Raw genomic sequence first — 21,855 nt, 5'->3', positions numbered from 1 at the left:
TTTTGTGTTCCTTGTTTCATTTCTCAGTGGTGTTGATAAGATTACAGGTGCTCCTCCACTGCCGACGGGGTTACATCCAGATAAACCCATCGGAAGTCAAAAGTGTAGTTCATACGTCGAACCTGCCAGCCTCATAGCTCAGCCTGGCCCACCGTCGCCGTGCTCGGGACACTTACATTAGCCTAAGACACTGTCGAGGACCCGTTGTCACCCTCATGATCGCAGGGCTGGCGTGGGGCTGCAGTTTACCCACTGCGGAGCGGCACGAGACAGGATCGTACTGCATACCCCAGCCTAGGAATGCACCAGAATCCAAAATTTGAGCTACGATTTCTGCAGAGTTCATACCACTTTTGCACCATTGTGAAGTCAAAAACTTGTAAGTGGAACCATTGTGACTGAGGGGCCATTGGTACTTGGAGAGCAGGGAGGCGCTCCAGGTGAACACAGACTTCCGGCCCGTCTCACGATGTGTGTGGTCTCTCAGCGTGGTACCCAGGTCCCAAGGCTGCCCCCTGCCCTCCCTGCCCAGGCAGCCCCGCCCCAACTGCTGAGCTAGAACCAGGTTCCAAGAACCCAGCAGAAAGCATTTCTGGGGGCCGGCCCAGTGGCTCAGGCGGTTGGAGCTCCGTGCTCCTAACTGAAGGCTGCCGGTTCGATTCCCACATGGGCCAGTGGGCTCTCAACCACAAGGTTGCCGGTTTGACTCCCGCAAGGGATGGTGGGCTGCTCCCCCTGCAACTAACAATGGCAACTGGACCTGGAGCTGAGCTGCATCCTCCACAACTAAGACTGAAAGGACAACAACTTGACTTGGAAAAAGTCCTGGAAGTACACACTGTTCCCCAATAAAGTCCTGTTCCCTTTCCCCAATAAAAAAAATCTTTAAAAAAAAAAAGGAAGAAAGCATTTCTGCCGTTGAGCTTTGCTGGCTCCCCTGTTTGAAACACGTAACTGTTGACACACTCCTTCCCACCCTCCAGCCTCCCTCCTGGGGGTTGTAGGAAGCGGCCCACCCCTCTGAGTTGCTGCAGTGCCGTTATTACTTCAGGCCTTGGGACTCCGGGACTTGCTCTGTGATGTTAGTGTCTGTAGACACTCGCCAGTCTGCTGGTGCCATGGTCCCCATGGGAAGTGTTTGTCCACCCGCACAACCCAGTACCCCACCCACTTCTAGGGAAAGGACGACGACGGGTCGACTCTGCTTCTTCATTCTCGAATGTCTGAAGGTTACAGGCCTACATCCAGAATGGAGGGGGCGGAGGTCGTGTCTCCACCCCCGGACACGGTCACTGGTGGCCTTGGACCTGGCATGTCCTTAGAGAGTGTCCAATTGCACGAAAACTTACATGAGCCTTGGACTCATTTAGGAAGTTGGATGGTGACACCCCTGCTTTGAGGGGTGGGTTGGTGAATGACATACTTTGCTACAATGTCTGCTCTTCGGGAAAACTCACTTTGTGCTGGGTTAAAGCAAAAAATCAGATGGGCTGACAGTGGCCATGTCCCCATCAGTGCTCTCAGCGTCCTTCCACATCACAGGGTTCCGTCCGCGTTCCCGCATGCGCACACGTGGCCGCCGTCTGCGAGTGGCCTTGCTGCACCTGCCCCACCGTCCCAATTGGGAAGCGCTGTAGTGTCCAACCTGAGTCTGCTCGTGCTGCTTTGGTGTGATATGTGCATGACCCGCGGGGTCAGTTCCTGGAAGTAGAATTCTGGATCAAAGTGTCCTTGGCTCTTATTTAAAATATTGGTAGAATCTGCCAAATTGCCCCCCAGAGGGAGGACAGCTCAGTTGGAGGAATCTGTGACACTTTGCAAAATGGATGGAGGTGAGTTGTCCCTGTGTAGTTTCACCGAAACGTCATCTGGGAGTCAGTCGTCCTGAGACCACGGTTCTCAAGCACCCAGAGGGGAAGTGTGGCCCCTGCGTGTGCGTGGTGAGTGTATTTGGTGTGGGTGGGGATGGCGGGCGGATGCTGGGACATCGTTGACAGTGTTAGGACCACCCTGGCTGAAGAGCAGTCACGGAGTGTCCAGGGAGCCGTGTCAGGAGTGTGGGCTCCATCCTGTCGGTGCTCCTGCGAGGTGGTGGCGGTACAGGTCCTGAGAAATGACAGGAGGAGGTGGGACAAACCCTGGACCTGCCCCGTGGGTTGTCCCCAGGTTCCCCATCCCCTGCCCTACCCTGTCTAGGCCCCCTCTCCTTTCCACAGCACCCCTGCTGGTCCCGCTGCTCCCTGCTGTGCAGCTCACAGGCCCTGGGGACTGCACCCTGGTCAGGCAGTGCCTGATTCGGTGGCCGTTCTCTGTTCTCCTGACCAGGAGGCATGACATATGCCCCATGAGTCCCAGGAGTGCCAGACATGACCTGATACTTAGCAGAAACGCATGTGCCTCCTGGCCGGTGCTGCCACTTCAGAGCTTTCTCTGGCCACGTGTCTACTTTGAGGAGCCAAGGGGCTCAGGAGCAGCCACTTCTGGGGAACAGGTGGTACTGTGCCCCCTGTACAGGCATCTGGTGAGGCCAGATGAAGTAGTGGGTAGCCTGTTGCCACCCCTTATCCCTGGTCCCATGCCTTCTGCTGGGGACATAGCCCCCCAGGTGGCCTCTCAGTCAGGATTCGCACGTGTAGGAGGGCAGATGTGGGTGGTGCACTGCGTGGACTTGTCCCCCTTGGCTGCTTCACTGGATGGACCCCTGCACTCTGGTGACTCAGCTCGGGGACGTTCCCGGTCACTGGCAGCTTTCCTCCCTGTGGTCTTATGGCTGGGCATCCTCTGGGTTTTTGGACTCCTGTGCCTCCAGCGGGGAAGTGACACTGTCACTTCCACGAGGTTCCAGCGGCAGGAGCTGGTCGCTGCATGAGGCCTGGGAGAGCACTCACGCCTGCCCCACGAGGGCCACGTCTGGGGCACATCCAGGAGTTGGGGAACTGCGTCCACCTGAGGGGATTCCATCTAACAGCACCTTACGTGTCCATAAAGCTGGATACGGACGCCCTAGTGCAGGGCCCTCCCTGCACAGCGTACTCCGACCTTGCTGAGAAGCCCCAGGAGGTCCTCGCCAGCTCAGCGGAGCCTGACTTGATGGCTTCCTCCCAGACCTGAGCAGTGCCATTCAACTCGCAGGCATGGGCAGACGTTGAATTGTTTTCAAGCCTAAATACTAAACAATTGCCGACAACAGATGAATCACCAAATACCATCACCATAACATGCCTGGGTAGTTTCTGTTCAAATTCTAGTTCTTGACACTTAGGGACAGGGTCACGGAGGTGACAAAATAAAGTGAATTTTCTTCAATAGTGGGAGTTGCGATGGGGCTTTCGTGGTGACGGAGTGAGGTTGGGACGCTCGCTGAGGGATTGCAGTGAGCCTGTCCCTGTCCACGGCTCCTGTCCCTGTCCCTGTCCCTGTCCCTGTCCACGTGCAGTGAGCCTGTCCCTGTCCACGGCTCCCTGCCGCTGGCTGGCCGGTCTGGACGCTGATAAGCCCTTCTCGGGACTTAACCTCACCTTCCTGTGTTTTGCATGTGTTCCTCGTCTACTTTCTAAGTGATCACATTTGGCCAAATTAAGTCAAGTATCTCAGACTGAGGGTGAAGATGTGGCATTTTCTTTGTGCCTTACGGTTTCTGACTTTGTGTCCTAATCAAATAACAGCGTTGCCATTTTTGCTTTTTCAGCATCTTTCCAAAATCATGAGGGCCACCTCTAGTTACTCAAAGGGTCTCGGGGACTCATGTTCAGAGGGCAGTTGGCGGGAGGCTGCCCTGTTTCCACTCAGGTGCCAGCAGGGCCCCGGCCAAGGAACGGCACGGCATGGTATGTAGAGTCATCAGCTCAGCATAAAGAAGAGTTAACTCTTGTCAATGTAAAGGGAGGTTAACCCACATGAAGAATAGTTAACCAGGCATAAAGATAGTTAACCAGGCTTAAAGATAGTTAACCAGGCATAAAGATAGTTAACCAGGCATAAAGATAGTTAACCAGGCATAAAGATAGTTAACCCCTCGCTGCAGAGGATTGCTAACTGGGTGACTGATGGGAGAGCAGGCTGCAAGGGCACCAGCTGCCATCCAGAGGGGGTTGGATGATTGACACCCAGGACCTGAGAGGCGGGCCCCGCCCCGACAGGAGGCAGTGCTGTGGGAGGGGGTTGGATGATTGACACCCAATACCTGAGAGGCGGGCCCCGCCCTGGCGGGAGGCAGCGCTGTCCTGAGCTGGCTCGGAAGCCTTAGGAAGGGATTTTTACGAGCGGAAACCACCGTAGGGCGGGAGCATGAGGTTAGATGACTTGCAACGGAGACCCGGGCCCATTTCCCAAGAGGGTTGCCAGGGCGCGCCCCCCCCCGCAAGTGGACACTGGCCTGGAGAGGTGGGGCCAGTGCAGAGACGCCTGCGTGCTCAGCCACAGGGCTGGGACGGGTGACTGAATTCCAGGGGCCCAGACACCATGATTAGGAGAGGCTGTTTCAGGGGACACGGGGAGCTCGGGGCTGTGCTCGGAAAGCACATGGTGCTGGGTTCCAGGATCAGAGCCCGCAGCCCAGATCTGGGGGCGGGGGGGACTGGCAATGCCAGCCTCCACACCTCCCCGGACAGTCTCCTCAGGCCCCAGGTGACCAACTCCACGCTCCTTACCAGCCGCACTTCCCCCTGACCCCATGTGTCCCACAGGCCTCTCACCACGGCCAGTCCGAGCCAGACCCTGTCACCCAGGCCCACGGTGTCCCTGTGCTGCCCCCCCCCCCAGGTCCATGCCGCACCCTCTCTGCCCCTCCCCAGACACCCAGCTCGGCTGGCCCTACTGCTATCTGCTGCCCCTTCTGCCCCGCAGCCTGTCCTCCTCCCTGGCCTGAGGGACCCCTTTACACTGCACTTTTCATGGTGCGGACCCACATAATCCCGACAGCTCCCACTGCACTTAGTTAGAAATAGGCCCTAGGCCTAAATTTCAGAAGAGGGCTGTGTAGCAAAGCAGCCCCCAAATGCCCAAGGAGCCAAGAGGACAAAGGGGGGCCAGACAAGTCCAGCTTGTGGGTTGTTCAGTTTAACAGGGAGAAAGTTAAGACAACATTGAGGGCCCCCTGCTGGAGAGAACTAAGGGAAATCCTGTGACCAGCCCAGAGCTGTGTGTACATAGCCAAGGTAGGGGAGAGTGTCGAGGGTCAAGGGTCAGGGATCCAGGCTTACCCAGACAGCAAGATGGCGGGTTAGCCTTAAGATGGAGTCACTCATGTCCTGCACTCAAGAAGGCCCCTTGGGCTCCTCCACTTGAATCTCCCTCTTGCAGCCACCAGCTCCCTCTCGGCTATGCTTGCTCCCTGGAGCACCTTCTTAGGCATCCTGGTAGCTCCTGTCCCTGCTCTCTCTCTGTTCAGGTGTGTGCATTTTCCCTGGCCACCTACCTGAAGAGCTCTCCTTTGATAGGACCTGTTTTCTAACTTAGATCTATTGTTCAGTTCTTCTGGCCACCTAATATAGCAGGGTTTAACCACAGAAGCAGAAGCAGTAGGGTATCTGTCTGTCTATCCATCCATCTACGCATCCATCCATCTACCCACTACCCCCCACTCATGTATCTATCCATCCATCCATCCATCATCCATCACGCATCCACCCATGCACACACCCACCATCCATCCATCCATCCATCCACAATCCATCCATCATCCATCCATCCATCCACAATCCATCCATCATCCATCCTTCCATCCATCCATCCATCCATCCATCCATCCACAATCCATCCATCATCCATCCTTCCATCCATCCATCCATCCATCCATCAGTCTACCCACCCACCCACGCACCCATCAATTTCACAAAGTCTTGCTGAGCTTGTAGCAGGTACTAGCACTGTCCTGGGGCACGAGACAGATAATGAACAAATAGATTGGCATATGCCATTTGAGGTAGTGAGTGAGCTTTCCAACACGTCAAGGTGGCTGGTGGGGAATACCTCAGAATTCCCTTTCTTGTGTGTTTCCAGTTGGGATGGGCCCAAGACAGGCTCCTGGGAGATTCTGGAGCACAGAAAGGTGGCAGCAGCCATTCTGCCTATTTACTGGGATACAGCAGCAAGCCAGGAGTGAGCAGTCAGCTCCATGACAAAGGGCCCTGCTTCTGCAGGACCCCCTTGTGGAAGAGGGCTGAGGCAACGAACGTGGAGGTGGCGCAGCCTCTGCTTGAGAGCCCTTGCAGCTCATGACCCTCCCTTCCTGTCTGCCCACCCTGCAGCTTGAAGCCCCAGCAACAGATGGGATGCCGTGGGACTTAACAGTCCCATGATTGTGGCAGCCAATGCCCTGTAATAGATGCATTGACGATGGATGGGTGGGTAGGTGGGTGGATGAATGCCCAGAAGACATTATTGTTGTTTTACAGAGTCATTATGCATTTAGATTTACCTACGTATGTATGCTTTTTGTTCTATTTCCATGTTTCCTTCTCTCTTTGTTCCCCATTGTATTAATATATCCATGCTTCCATCTGGGGTCAATTTCTCTCCGCAGGAAGATATTTCTTTGGTATTGCCTTTAGTGTATGCTTTCTGGCAATGAATTCTAGATGATTTGCTTTTTCTGAAATATCTTTATTTTACTTCTATTTTTATACAAAATTTTAATTGATATAGAACTCTATGTAGGTAGTTCTTCTCTTTCACCATTTGATAGATGCCATTCCATTGTCACCTGGCTTCAATGTCTCTGTTGCAAAGTGCGATGTGAGTCTTTTTGTTTTTCCTTAAAACAATGATATTCTCTTTGGTCTTCAGCAGGCTTACTGTCATATAGTTAGGTGTGGTTTCCTTTTTATTTCTCATTTGGGTTGGTAGTTTCTCTTTAATCTGTGGTGTGTTATCTGTGGTGAATTTTGAAAAATCCCCTTTTTTTATCTTTCAACTATTGCTTCTGGACTATTCTTTTTTCTTCTTCTGGAATTCCATTTTACAAATATGTTATGTATTTCCACTATATTTCATATATCTTTTACTATATTTTCCATACTTTTTTCTCTCTCTGCTTCTGTCTGAATATTTTCTTCTGAAAATATTCAGAAGAAATAAAATTTCTTCTGAATTTTATCTTCCAGTTCATAATCATCTCTCCCACTGTGTCTAATCTGTTGTTAAACCCATCTACCTAATTCGTAATTTCAATTATTGCATTTTTGTCTTCAAATTTATATTTGATTCTTTTTTTTTAATAGATTCTACTTCTCTGCTGAAAAATTTCATCTCATGTTTCCTTGAACATATTATTTAAAGTTACTTTAAAGTCTGTGTCTGATAATGCCAATATCCTGTTTTCCTGTGGATTTATTCTCTCTCTCTCTACACACACACACACACACACACACACACACACACACACATACACTTTTCTTGGTGTTGGATCATTTGTATTCTGGTTTTCTTTGTAAACTTTTATTCAATTCTGTATATTGCGTATGAAGCTATTTTAGTTAATTTGAGGCCTGAGATGATGTTTTCCTCCAGAGATTTCTTTTTGCTTCAGGCTGGCAATGAGAAGGAGAGATCAGCTTAGTCCAACTTGGGAGTGAGCTGTCTGGTGCTGGTTTCAGTCTTTGTGAGGATGTCAGCCTTACTACTTTGTTGTAGAGCTCAGTGCTCCAGCTCAAGGTCCAGGTTATTGATCAGAGTGCCCCCGACCCCCAGTTTATCATCCTGTTGGCCATGTCCAGTTATTGTCTCCCCCACCTAACAGACTCAAAAGCTCTGCTCTGTGTCTCAGCTTCTTGTCCACTGCATATATTATGGACTGCACTGTGCGTGTGTGTTTCTCTCCGTCCCCTCCCTCTTCCTGCCTCTCTCCCTCTCCCTCTCTCCATGCACACACAGAGAAAAGGCCATGTAAGAACACAGGGAGACGGTGACCATCTACAAGCAAAGGAGAGAGGCCTCGTCTAAAACCAACCCTGCTGGCACCTTGGTCTTGGACTTCCAGTCTCCAGAATTGTGAAAAAAAATGTCTGTTCTTTAAGCCACTCATTTTATGGTATGTTGTTACGATGGCCCAAACAGACTGATACATCATAGTAATCACCAAAGACCTCAAAGGGAAAAAAATCACTTTCTTGCTGGGATCTCTGCCCCTTAGAGAAAGTCTTCTCTGTTTTGGTAGCTATCTGATGTCTTCAAAGAGATTTTCAAAATATTTCATACAGATTTTATGGTTGTTCAAAACCATGATAATTTTATAATTTGTTTTTAAAAACTTATCATCTGAGCTTCTTTTCCTGTTACCAACTACTCTTTTCTTTACACATTTCTTTTAATAGTGACATAGCCTTTCGTTATGAATGGACCATAGTCTAATTTCTAATTGTAACATATTTAGATATTGTGTTTCATCAATTTTAAGTTAATGTATTTTTCACACTTTAAGTCTGAAAACAGGATGTGTCTTCCATCCATAACCTGTCATAGCTTAGTATGTATGTGACACATACAATGTTATGTTTTATCATTGATGCTGTCTTAGAGTTGATGATGGATCTGAACACTGCCTCCCTGAAATCACACACCACAGCCAACGATCTGGGGTGGGGGCAAGAGGCAGTCTGAGCCCCACTGTGCATCTCTGTACCGGAAGGGGCTGGTGCCGGAAGTCTCCCCTTTCCCGGAAGCACAGCTTGAGTGGGCTCTTCTACTTAGGGATCCTCTGGCAGAGGTGGGCCATGGGTCCAGGATGAAAGGGACCAAACTCTCGGTCCTGGCTGAGACAGGGGATTGACTCTGACCAGACCTTTCATGGAGAGATTTGGCGAATCTGTGATGTGGCAGCTCCATTTTGGATGCCCTGTTCCCCTCTCCTAAATGGTGCCTCTGGCCAAGAAGTGGATTTTTAAGAATCAGAGGTTTGTGAAATTAGAGTCCATGAAAACTTGGATCTATGGCTTTGTGATGTTAACAGGAAATGAGTGGAACCAGTGGCCTGGGCCTCACTCAGGCAGGATGGAAATGATCCCATCACAGGTTCAAATCCAGACCCTGCTCTTTCTTAGCTGTATCATCCTGGGCAGTCCACCCTCCCCCTAAACCTTCATTTCCTAATCGGTAAAATAGGGATCACAAGAGTCCCTGCTTCAAGGTGTTGTGAGGCTTGAGTGGGATGAGGTAAGCTTGGCACCAGGCTTGGCACACCCTGAGTAGTAGTAGATAAATGTCAGCCATCCCTGGTCCATTTCATCTGAGGGCATCAGGATTACAGACAGGGAGGACAGAGGAGGCAGGGCCTTCTAAGAATGTGTGCTCAAAGTACTGAAAGGACATCCTGACCATGGCCCCCGTTCTCCCCCATGTTTCCAGTGACTGCCTGAGCGCCCATTGTGGACCATCTTGGTGGGGTCTAGCCTTGGGTTTGCCCCAAGAGGCGGTAGAGCACACTGGTCACGCTCACTGACCAACTGCCAAGTGTTCAAATCCCAGTTGTACTGCTTACCAACTGTGGGACTTCAGGTGTGTAAATTGACCTCAGCACCTCAATTTCCTCATCTGTGAAATGGGTTGCTGTGAGGATTAGGTGCAGAGGGCTAGCGTCTGGCACAAGGTGTGCACTCCAGAAACGTTAGCAAAATGGTCACAAGAGGGCCTCCTACACCCCTCCCACCATCTCCCCCAGGTGGTCAGCTTCCAGTAGCCAGGTTCAGAAGCCCCAAAGGGGGACTAGACAAAGGGAGAAGAGGAAACGGCAGAGGAAGGCCTGGCTAAGGTCAGAGTGAGGCGTTGCCAGAGTAAGACATGCACATCCCTGTTTATGCCTCTGTCCACCTGCAGCTCTGGGTGAAGGAGATCAGACTTGAATTTGCGTGGGCTTCGAAATCAGCAAATACAGTGTCCTGAGTGGATGGAGCCTATGGAGGGTCGCCTTGGCCTGCCTTCTTGGTTCACCCAGCAGTTCTTCATGACCTGACATTTGGCTCCTGGGTGAAAGGGTCCCGAGCCTTTTCCAGGAGGGGCTCACCTCCGAGGCACCCCTCGCTCACCCAGGTCTCCTGTGGTCATTGGAGGTGGTTCACCAGACGGTCTTATTTTCCTTTTCCTTCGGAAAGGAGGAAATGAGTGGGTAGGCCTGGGCTTGGCTGGCTGAGTTACCTAAGTAGATGAGGGACCAGGTCTGTGGACCATGGCACTGAGGTGGCAGCCAGGCCCCGAGGTAACGCGCCAGGCCTTGTCTCTGACGCGGCACCTGGCCCGGCCTGATGGTCTAGGCTCTCAGTGCGCCCCTCTGGCCCCCCGCCCTCGCTGCCCTGAGCTCCCCGGAGGTGCCAGCGCGGCCCCCGAGCCCAGAGCCCTGAGCGTCCCCGGGAGGGGGGACCGCTGGGATCGCGCGAGGCCCCGCCCCGTGACGCATTCCTAACCGCCAAGAACCTCGGCCCCGCCGGGCGCGCGCTCGACGGCCCGGGCACGCGCGTCGTGCACGCGCGTCCACCACGTGATCTCGCCCCGGCCAACCAGCGCTCCGGGATTTGGGGGGCAAAGCGCGGCCCCGCGAGCATTTGCGGCGGGAGAGCGGCGGGCCGAGAGCGTGACTCGCCGGCTCCGGCGCTGTCTAATTCCCCGTTGCCGCCTCGCCGCCGTGCGCAGCCATGTCCGAGGAGAAGCCCAAGGTAAGAGCCGGTGGGCGCTGGCCGGCACCCGGGGTCAACCCCCGCCCGCGTGCCACCCGCCGTCCCCGCCGCACACCGCGCGCCCTCCGCGGCCGGGCTCTGCCTCGGGCCAGGAACGGCGGCACTGGCGGGGCCTCCCAGCGTTGGGCCTCCCGCCCCTCCCCCACTTTCTCCACCCCACCCCCACCTTTCCTCCACCCCTCCCCCCTTTGCCGCTGCGCTGCTCGGCTCCCCTCCCCCGCCCCCGTCCAGGCTCCGCCCTCTCGGCCCAGGCCGCGCCCCGCCCTCCGTCCAGGCTCCGCCCAAACTGCTCCGCGCCCCGCCCCCGCCCGACAGCTCCACCCTTACGAGTCCCGCTCCGCCTTCCACGCGCTGCGGGACTGCCCGGGCCCCTCCCCCGATGAGGCTCCGCCCTGCCCAGCGGGGAACCCCGCCTGGAGCTGACCTAGGGCCAAGAGCGGGACCTTGCGGCGCTGGGAGGTAGAGCGGGACTCTCCTTGCCCGGATTCCCAGTCTCTACTGCCCCTTCCCCGCTGGACCCTTTGCCGCATCCGGACCCTCTCTTCCGTGGAGTCCCCCGCCGGGGTACGCTCCACCGACATACCCTCTCTCCCACCGGAAACCCCCTCTTCCCGCTCACATCCAGTAGCGGGAATCTCGGACGCGGCCACCCGTCCGTTTCACGGAGAAACGCTCTCCTCCGTCCCCCGCGGGGATCCCTCCCCCGGAACACCCGTCCCCGGGGACCTCCTTCGTCGTGGAGGCCTCCCCCTAGTACACCCACGTCCTCGGAAAGCCCCGGCGCTGTCTGCTGAGGCCCCCGCCTAAGTCTTTACTGCAGGCCACTCCCGAGGGGCCCCGAGAGGCCTGGCCTGTCTGCGCGCCTTGCCAATCTTAAGCGGACAGCCCCTCCTGCCGCGTCCTCCGGTGCACCCACCCTCCCCGTCGCTGTCCTCTGGTGTGCGCCCACCCTCCCCGTCGCTGTCCTCTGGTGTGCGCCCACCCTCCCCGTCGCTGTCCTCTGGTGTGCGCCCACCCTCCCCGTCGCTGTCCTCTGGTGTGCGCCCACCCTCCCCGTCGCTGTCCTCTGGTGTGCGCCCACCCTCCCCGTCGCTGTCCTCTGGTGTGCGCCCACCCTCCCGGTCGCATCCTCTGGTGTGCGCCCACCCGTCCCCATGGCGCCCTCTAGTGTGCGCGCCTCCCAGGCGTTGGCCTCAGCCCTTCCAAAGGTAAGCGGGCACTACTATTTATTTAGTAGTGGGTTTAACTACTATTATTTAAAACATGTGTCTAAAGCTTTGCGTCTGCGCTGTTAGGGCCAGTTTCTTTTTACTAAGAGGAAGATCTGCCGTTGAGTCGAATGCCTTGCTCATAGGCTTCCTCTGATACCGCCCTGGAACTGGAGATTGCACCTTCTGCAGCCCAGACGGGAGCCCAGCACGTTCCCAGCAGCACAGAGGCTGTGGAAGCCTGCACTCTCCTGCCCTGCTTTGAGAAAAGGTTACACTCCAGGCAAACCTCTCTCCAGATGTGGTTGCAGCGGCCTTCACTTAGTACATTTTGGTTCTAAGCCTTTTCTTATCACTCCTCCCAGCCCAGATGATTTGTTCTGCCAAATATAAATGCCTCTATGGTTTTCTGGGTGGCCTCCACCTGTTCCTCATTTCTTCAGTGTGTTTAAACTTAGCCCTCCCATGGGGTCCACTTCCATGGTCCTTTAAGTTGAATAAACGTGTTTTACCTGTGTCCAAGACAACGGAATGTTTTGCGGTGCCCTGGGTGCATGCTGGGAGCACTCCGCTATGTGCCAGGAGAGGACGGTAGGAGGTGTGTTCCTAGACCATCATGCTGCGGGAGGAAACCCTTGGGGCTCAGCTGGGAAAGCAGCTTCTCTCCCCCCGGGGTGGCTGAGACGGGACAGACCACAGTGCATTGTGGTGGTTGTCATTAGGGTTATGGTTTTTTCCTTTACTGCTTGTTTGTTAGTAAGTCACGAGGGGTTTGGGGACAGGTACCTGGGACCTTTCCTGGCTACACCCACCCCTTGAGGGAGCTGGTGCTGCCATCGTCCCTGGGGACCCTCCGCCCCGTGTTTCTCTTTGTTTTGTGTTCCGTTCCCTGCTCCTGTTTTTTTGAATACTTCTGTATTTTTTCATTATAAAAGCAAATGCATCTTCTGTCCACATGCAAAAGAATGAAATTGGATCTTTTTAAATACCATGTACAAAAATTAAGGACCTAAATCAGTAACACTCTTAGGAGAAAACAGGACAAAAACTTTACAACATTGGACTTGGCGATGCTTTCTTGGAAGTGACGCCAAAGGCACAGGTAATACGAGAAAAAATAGACAAACTGGACTTCGTGAAAATTAAAAAAAATTTGTGCATCAAAGGACACTAGCAACAGAGTAAAAAGGCAACCTGGAGAAGAGGAGAAGATATTTGCAAATCATATGTCTGATGAGATATCTGGAATATATAGAGAACTCCTAAAACTCAACAACTAAGAACCCCATTCAAAAATGAGCAAAGGACTTGAGTAGACATTTCCCAAAAGAAGACATGCAAATGGCCAATAAGGACATGAGAAGACGCCCACCATCACCGGTCCCTGAGGAAATGCAAATCAAGACGTCACCCATCTGGATGGCCACTATCAGAAAAACAGAAAACAAGTGTTGGCCAGGAGTAGGGAAAAGGGAGCCATTGTGTACTGTTGGCAGGAATATAAGAAGGTGCAGCAGCTGTGAAAAACAGCTCCTCAAAACATTAAAAAGGGATTTACCATCAAACCCAGCAATCCTACTTCTGGGTATATACCCAAAATAACTGGAAGCAGGGTCTTGAGATATTTGCACCCCCATATTCATTGCAGCATTATTCACAAGAGCTAAAATGTGGAAGCCACCCAGGTGACTATCGACGGATACACATACTGTGGTCTATACACACAACAGAGTGTATTCTTCAGCCTTAGAAAGGAAGGACCTTCTGACACCTGCTACGACATGGATGAACCCGGAGCACGTGACGCTAGGTTCAATAAGCCAGGCAAAGAAAGATAGATTCCGTATAATCCCCTTATGTGAGATCCTAGAATAGTCAAAGTGAGAGAGACAAGGTAGGATGCTGGTGCCAGGGGCTGGAGGACAGGAGTTAGTGTTTAATGGCAACAGAGTTTCAGTTTTATACCATGAAAAGACTTCTGGAGGTGGATGCCACGTGGTGATGGTCGCACAACATTGTGAATGTACTTAATGCCAGTAAAAATGGTTAAAATGGTAAATTATACATTATGCGTATTTTAACACAATGAAAAAATTGAAAAAAAAATCCTATCTCTATATGCAATGTAGTCCCCTGGATTGGATCCTGGAACAGCAAATGGAAAGGAAACAGGACAATGGAAAAACTGGCGGATACCAGAAAAGCTTGAGGTTTCATTGCTAGTGATGGGCAGTGTTGGTTTCTTAGGCGTGACACGTCCCGCACGCCTGTGTGAGCTGTTCACATAAGGGAAAGCGTGTGAGGGGCACATAGGATCTCTCCACCTCTGCTGTGCAACTTTTCTGTAAATGTAAAATTCTAAAATAAAACATTTATTGGAATAAAAAGCAAATGCTTCCTTAGTCTCTAGGGAATGAAGTGGGTGCTCCTAGAGGGTCCCCCTAGCCCATTTGGCCTCGGGTCACTGAGTGCCCCCCACTTGTGGAGAGGGAGGGCGTGAGTGGTGCCTGTGCCCAGGTGCTGGGTGGGCTGCGGTGTGGCCAGTAAGTGCCACCCCAGGATGTCTTCCTTTAGGCTCCTTGCTGGGGTCTTGCCTCCTGGGACCACTTCTGGGGCCACTCCGAGCTCCCTGGTCAGAGCTGTGCCCCCACTTGGGATGTCCTGGAGCCAGCATGCAGGATGCAGCTGCCTGCCCCCCACTCCACCCCATCACCCCCTGTCCCCTTCTGTTAGGATGGCTGGGCACACAGGGAGGGGAACAAGGGACCCAGTTGTCCCAGCAGGATGGGCAGGGGAGCAGGTGTGGAATCCTGCAGGGCCCCTCTTTCGTCCTGGCCCTGAGCCCCTGATGTGGGGGGGTCAGGTCCTCCGGGGCTGCACTGACAAGTGACACATCAGGGAAAAGAGCATGTGTGGCAGCTGGAGAAAGTGCAGAATACACTTTGATTTCCATCAGAACTTTATTAGCAAATTGACTCGGGGTCAGCTTCATCATTTTGTTCAAAAATAAAGGACTCCTTTATTCCCAAACAGCCAGATAGATGAGGCGGCTCTGCCTGCAGGACCCTTGTGGGCGCGTCACACGCGGGTGCGTCACTCTGGTTCCTAGGAAATGCCTCAGACTGAGCCCCTGCTCCAGGACACGTGTGTTTCCAGGAGACAGGAAACCCGTGTGTGATTGTTGAGCATGCGTGTGTCAGGGATCATGTAAAGATAACATGTCCCCGCTCAGCTCAGATGGGACTGATGGAACGGGAACCTGCACAGGCGAGGGCTGGCTTCCCTCCCAGGGCTGTTGGCGTGTGCAGAGGAAAGGTGGCAGCCAGTGTATAAAACCTGACTGGGCAGGTCTGTCACATAGCACAGTGGTCCGGCTGCGCAGGCGTCATCTTATGACAGACATGGGCTTTCAGCTTTTTCCTAAATTTATTAAGAAGAATTTTTTCTTTGAATTAACTATGAACTCTGTAGATTGCATTCCTTCACGTGGATGCCTGATAAATATCAATAGAAGTTAGAAATAAATTCTTTGTAATAATAAAAGTCACACGAGTGACTGGATTGCTGGAGAATTTTAAGAGTTGGGTTGCTTTGAATGACTTGACGAAGAGCCCAGCAACCACCTAAAGTCTTGTGGTGATTTGAGACACAGTGTTGCGACCCCGTTTTGCGTCTTTTGCAGGAGGGCGTGAAGACGGAAAACGACCACATCAACCTGAAGGTGGCCGGGCAGGACGGCTCCGTGGTCCAGTTCAAAATCAAGAGACACACCCCGCTGAGCAAGCTGATGAAGGCCTACTGCGAGAGGCAGGTGCGCGTGCTGGCTGGGCGCCGCTCCTGGCGTCTCCGGGCTCCAGGGCGCCGTGGTCCCGGCAGTGGTCCCGGCAGTGCCGGTGTGCGCGGGGTGGGGGGGTGGCGGGGCATGTCTTCAGCCCCGTGTCTCCAGGTTGTGCCATTAGCTCTTGCTACAGCAGCCTGTCCACTGTCCTCCTCGGGAGGCGGCGGTCCCTGCAGTGGGGTCAGTGCATGACGGCTTCCCTCCTCGGGCTTGCAGAACGGTTCCATTTCTCCTTCATACTGTAGCCTGAACACGTCTGTGGGACACAGCCCTCGTCACAGTTTGGTTTCCAGAAAATGCCTGATTCTTTCCCTTTGTTCACCAGTTTTCACTAGCGTCCTCCCACAGTGACGAGTGGGTCGGACATTTTGAGTCGTCACTTGTTAGTAGTGTCACTGTGAGCTCGTGGCTCCAGCGCATTTGTGCTTCGTCCCACGGGCTGCTTTGTTCTTGTTGTCATAGATGCCCCTGTGGACTCACCTCTGGTTCTGGGGCCCCTGCAGTCCCCTCGGGCCCTGCACTGGGTGACTCTGCCTGCACAGAGCTCTCGTGTGATGGGGTGTGGGGCTCAGTCTTTTCCACCAGGAGCCCCGTCCCTTTGAGTGGCAGGCGGCTTCCCTCTGGAAGCTGTGGAAGTCCACGCCCTGATCAGTCTCTGACCTTGGCTTTGGTATTGTGAAAACAATCCAGAGAAGCCCTGCTCTTCCTTTCACTTTTTCTTGGTAAACGTGCTTACTGTTTTCTGATTTCAGAGGTCACTTTCACCTGTGAAAAGGGGGGCTCAGCTCTGATGTTACCTCATGACTGCGTTGCCACACGACACTGCGTCCCTTGTCCTTGGCAGCAGATTGCTCTGGGACCCACTGGTTCTGTCGTGACACTGGGACTGCTGCCCACTGGTCGTACTGCGGGCTGCGTTCACGCCTGCCTTTCACCCAAGTCTTGTTTTTCCTGGTCTGGTGGTGGTTGTGCGTCCATCACTAACGCATGCCCCAGTCTCCCGTGTAGGCGGCGGTTACCACTACTCCTTTGTGTCCTGGCTTCTCCCACCATTCCTCCTGCAGACCCTCCGGTCCAGTCTAGCCCTACCTGCCCGGGTTGCGTTTTTTTTTTTTTTTTTTTTATTTTTTTAAGATTTTATTGGGAAATGGGAACAATGTGTATTTCTAGGACTTTATTGGGGAACAGTGTGTTTCCCCAGCACCCAGCAGCTCCAAGTTGTTGTCCTTCAATCTTAGTTGTGGAGGGCGCAGCTCAGCTCTAAGCCCAGTTGCCGTATTCAATCTTAGTTGCAGAGGGTGCAGCCTACCATCCCATGCAGGAATTGAACCGGCAACCTCGTTGAGAGCTGGCGTTCTAACCAACTGAACCATCCGGCCACCCCTTGGCAGCTCAGCGGCAGCTCAGCTCATGTTGTTGTCTTCAGTCTAGTTGTGGAGGGTGCAGCTTACTGGCCCATGTGGGAATTGAACCAGCGACCCTGCTGCTCTGAGCTCGCTCTCTAACCAACTGTGCCATCAGGTCGTCCCTGGACAGGTTGCTTTTGAGGCCAGCTCCACGGCTGTCATCGCAGAGTCTCCTTAGAGTCACTCTGGAAATTCTTTCACTCACTCCTGTGCATTTTCTGGATGAATCTTACCCCCGTTTTGATGGAGTGTATCTTCCAGGCTCTTGTTCAGAATGACTGTATAGCTGCATCTCTGAGACACTGCAGTCTGGAAATGACTGACTTTTTATAGACCTTCACACTTGAATATTTGGGTGCATGTAAATTTCTGGGTCAAAATTCATTTTCCTTGTTTGGAGTTATTGCATCATTTTCTTCTGGCTTCCAGTGTTGGTGCAAAACGTTCAGTGGCCTTTGTCAAAGCCACAGCTATTAGAACTGCTTCCCACTGTCATGTATTCTTCTTGTCACACACCTCCTTGTCACCTGACCTGTTCCTGTCTGGAAGTGGCGGTGCCAGCAGTAGAGAAATCCTGTTTGGCTTCTGGAGGGAAGTGAGAGGGTTGAGTGAGAGCAGGTGCCTGGCTGGAAGTCGCTAGAACTGTGGTTCCTGCAGGTGTTGGTGTTGGTATCAATGAAATTGATTACAGGCCACGGGAGGCTTATGGTCAACTGGACCATCAGTCTGCATCTTCAGAACTCGGTATTTGGTGTATTTGTCTTTTTTGAATTAATGCCTTACCTGGAAACATTTAATGATATTTGCCTTTTCTTTTCAGGGCTTGTCGATGAGACAGATTAGATTCCGGTTTGATGGGCAGCCAATTAATGAAGCAGACACCCCAGCCCAGGTATGAAAGTGGGGCTACTGCGGCTGCATTTGGCTGCCTGCCACTTGGGAGTGATTAGAGAGCTACTGACTGGTCCTCACTGGGCTACCTCACAGTTTCTTAATGGTCTTACTTACTAGGTTGTTTGCCCTTGGTCAGACTGTCCTCCCTGTCAGGCAAGGCGCCGGCAGGTGGGCGGGGCCCACGGACTTAGACGTGGAATTTGCATTAGTCACTGTCCCTGCCCTCGGCTTGCTCCTCCTGCCCTGAGCATTTGCACACAAGGGGTGTGGGTGGAAAGACGTGTGCACATGTCATCCATGGCACACTTAGCTTTTGTAAGCGCCTGCCCTCCCCACCCTGTCTGTAAGTGTTGGTCCAGCGTGTCGCAGGCTTCAGTCGCAGGTGGAGGCCGAGGTTCAAGCTGTGTTCTTGTCCTTCGCCAGCCCAACAGCCCGACGGCATCGTAGTCCAGAGCCAGACTCTGTTGGAGTGTCTGGTCCTTCAGAGTCCCCATCAGTCTGAGTAGCTATGTGCAGGCGACGTGCTACCACCTTCTTGAGGGACTCTGCTGCTGCTAAGACAGTGGTTGGCTCTGTGAGGATTCCTCGGGGGCTTGCACTGTGGGGGCTAGAAAGCTCTCCTCCCGCCTGTCACTCTGGCTCCCGCCCACGTGGTGTCTGGGGCACCCGCCAGCCCAGACGGTACTTCTCTGCATTTCTGAGAACATTTCTGGGAAACATTACTGCCCGGTTGGTCTCTGTACAAACTGGTAGCAGCTTCCTTCAGTTTCGTGAATAGACAGTCATCAGGTAGACATCTGTGCCCGTGCTGTCAGAAAGCGAAGGTGGGGAGCTTTTGCCCCATGTAGGGCCTGGTCATGACAGGGAGGGGCCGGGCGGGGGGGCAGCAGTGGCCCCTCCCAGCGGGTCCTTTGCTCATTGGCTTTGCTTTGGAACCCGCAGGCACCGCCCACTGCCCTGGTTATGAAGAGGCCCCGCTCACTGGATGTTCCTTATTGGAATCTTTGTCTAATTTTCAGGAAGAATTTGAGATACTTGTTCATTTTTTAATGAGGCTTAGTTTTCCTTGCTATCAGTTAAAGTCGGCTTTGAATATTCTTTTGTGAATTTCGTTAGGGGAAGCTTGGAGAGTAAGTGGCTTATAGGAAATTCTGGACAAAGCCTTTTCCCTGCTTGTGACCCGGGGAGGAGGCCACGGAGCATAGGTGTGATCGGGCAGTGTTGACCAGTGCGGGGGGTGGTGTGCATTAGTGAGGGGGACTGCAGTGGGCACGGTGTTCAGAGCAGTGTCCGTACCTCTGATGGAGTGACAACTAACAGCTTCCCCCTCTCTTGCTGTGCCTGTCCCGTCGACCCTGCCAGCTGGAGATGGAGGACGAAGACACCATTGACGTGTTCCAGCAGCAGACGGGAGGCTCCTGGAAGACTGGCTGCTGCGCAGGATGCGGCCTCTAGAGGGACCGGCCCCACTTTGTCACCGTCCTTGTTTGCTGTTGAATAGTGAATACGTGACCATGCGAATCACAAAGGAGTCTGCGGAAACCGAGGACCTCCACCAAAATTCCTTTCCTCTGCGACGTCCCGCGGGTGCAACTCAGAACTGTCTGCAGGGACACACCCTCGCCTAATACCTGGCCAGGCAGTTGTCATTTTGTTTAGGAAAATGAGCGTGAGTTTTTTGGGTTTGTTTTTGCTCTCATTTTTGTTTCCCCCCCACCTCCTATGACATTTCCCCAAGCTTGTGGCCTGAAGGTCCACTGTTAGTCTAGACGGGGATCTTTTCCCAGGTATTGACCCCCCCACCCCGCCACTGCTTATTCCAGTCACATAGAGGGCTCACGTCACTGCAGTGGGGGTGCTTCTGTGGGACAAGTCGGGGGGCATGGTGGGGGTGGGAGACAAACTTCCACTTAACTATTTCTTGTAGGCACAGGTTTTTTTAAATGCCAAATGTTACAAATTTAAGTTTTGTGAGAATATGGTAGAGTTGAAGGGAGAATATTGGAATGTTTTCTAAAAGGTAAAAAGGAAAATAAGTGAGTCCCTCAGTAACATGGCCCTGGGTGCTCTGTTCCACCAGAGTCCCCTCGGGTGAGGGTGGGTGCAGTGGCCGTGACACTGCATGGGCGAAGCCTGGCACAGCGAAATGGGCTTTTCCCCTTTTACTACAGAGGAAAGCAGTCCCCACATTTCTCACTTGGTGATAGTACGCTCAGATTTCTTCTGGTATTTGCTTCTGATGAATAATTATGGTCTTGATATAAAAAAGTACGATTAAGTATTGCTGAATTTGCAGTGACGTTTTGTGTAAAAGCTGTTTCCAAGTGTGGTCACACGGCCTGTGCAGAGACAACTTCCTGTCCCTCTCGAGGGCTGTGCTCTGCTGCTTCCCAAACCGTAGCTGTGACTTCAGTCTGTGAAACGTTTGGGGATCTGTACCTGTTAAAACTTTTAGTTCCCCTCCTCCCTCTGTACGGACCCACTGCTGCCTGGTGGCCCTGCTCTGCCTCGTTCTGTCACCTGGACAGTGCGACCATGACTGTCATCTCTTGCTTGCCCGGAATCTTGCCTTTCCTTTGTGTTTTGCTGTTGGGGTGTGGGTGGGGTGTCTGCTGGCCATGTTAATTCACCAGTTTGTACATTCTTTGTTGTCCTTTACTACTGTAAACAGTAAATATAGTTTGGTATTCTGTCTCTTGTATTAAATACTGCATTTGGAGGTTGGGGCTGACTGTCACAATTCAGCATTTGTAGTGACCATTCAGCGAGGCCACCCAGACTTCCATTTAAAGGCTAGTTGCTGAAAAGTAAGTATCCACCTGCTGCACCCCTCCCCACACCCCTGCTGGGCTGGGGCCGAGGGGGCCATCCTGTCTCCTCCCGAAGCTCTTCCGTGACAGGTGAGCCAAACGGGCATTGGGATGCATTGGGATGCATTGTGATGGACTTTTCCTCTCCTGGGTGTCTCCTCGGTGTCTCGTGAAGAGAGGGTGGGTTTTATTTATTTATTTATTTTTAATTTTACCGGGGAATATTGGGGAACAGTGTGTTTCTCCAGGGCCCATCAGCTCCAAGTAGTTGTGCTTCAATTAGTTGTGGAGGGCGCAGCTCAGCTCCGAGTCCAGTTGCTGTTTTCAATCTCTAGTTGCAGGGGGTGCAGCCCACCATCCCATGTGGGAATGGAACCCGCAACCCTGTTCAGAGCTCGCGCTCCTGTGCTCTAACCAACTGAGCCATCCGGTCGCCCCAGAGGGTGGGTTTTGGAGGCAGTGGATCTGGACATCAGGCTGGGTGGCTCACGTTGTTGGGTACTTGACTGTCAGACTTCTATTTTCCTCTGTGCGGTTGACAAGCTACTCTTTGAAATTGAGTGAACTGATGCTAAGTTGACAGAGGACTTCCAGTGGACTCTGCTGTGACAAAACCAGGGGTGAAAGGGAGTGAGCTGTTTTAGTCCATCAGGTGAGGGTCAAGAGTAGCTGGGAAAAAGTGCGCTCTAGCCAGGCTTACACCAGCAAAAGGAGGTGGGCTGAAGCACATTACAGGGGTGAGTCATTTGCAGGTGCCCTGGAAAAGCTGGGGGCGGGTACATCTCACAGAGGGGCCCCTGCATTTGTGCCTTCAGTGGAGTGAGCAGTGCTGAGCTGCAGGTGCGACAGTGCAGTGCTGCCTGAAGTCCCCCACACCTGACCGGAGAAGGAAGCTGTCCTTGAGGTTGTCTTTTCTCTTAAAATTTATGCAAATGGTGCATTTGGAATAACAGCTCTCAGTATTAATATTTTAAAAATGGTAAGTTACACATCTAAATCCCAAGATCTTTGGGTTAAATTCATGCTTCAGGAGGA

General features: G+C 52.8%; 1 protein-coding gene across 1 annotated transcript; it reads left to right on the top strand.

The window, feature by feature from the left end:
* Window positions 1-10,406: 10,406 nt before the first annotated feature.
* Window positions 10,407-20,704, top strand: SUMO3 (small ubiquitin like modifier 3). The gene is made up of 4 exons (XM_033088676.1): window positions 10,407-10,643; window positions 15,555-15,683; window positions 17,937-18,008; window positions 19,373-20,704. The coding sequence occupies exons 1-4, from the start codon at window positions 10,623-10,625 to the stop codon at window positions 19,463-19,465; spliced, it is 315 nt and encodes a 104-aa protein (XP_032944567.1). The 5' UTR covers window positions 10,407-10,622; the 3' UTR covers window positions 19,466-20,704.
* The last annotated feature ends 1,151 nt before the right edge of the window (window positions 20,705-21,855 follow it).

Source organism: Rhinolophus ferrumequinum, chromosome 2 (genome assembly GCF_004115265.2).
Source record: "Rhinolophus ferrumequinum isolate MPI-CBG mRhiFer1 chromosome 2, mRhiFer1_v1.p, whole genome shotgun sequence".
Lineage (NCBI taxonomy): Eukaryota > Metazoa > Chordata > Mammalia > Chiroptera > Rhinolophidae > Rhinolophus > Rhinolophus ferrumequinum.
This window is presented reverse-complemented; position numbering and strand designations above follow the sequence as displayed.

What these genes read in the sequence shown, in the direction of transcription:
- SUMO3 (XM_033088676.1), top strand. Translation starts at nt 10,623, where the DNA reads ATGTCCGAGGAGAAGCCCAAG. An exon ending in TGTCCGAGGAGAAGCCCAAG is followed by an intron (nt 10,644 to 15,554) that starts GTAAGAGCCGGT and finishes CGTCTTTTGCAG; the next exon opens with GAGGGCGTGAAGACGGAAAA. An exon ending in AAGCAGACACCCCAGCCCAG is followed by an intron (nt 18,009 to 19,372) that starts GTATGAAAGTGG and finishes CGACCCTGCCAG; the next exon opens with CTGGAGATGGAGGACGAAGA.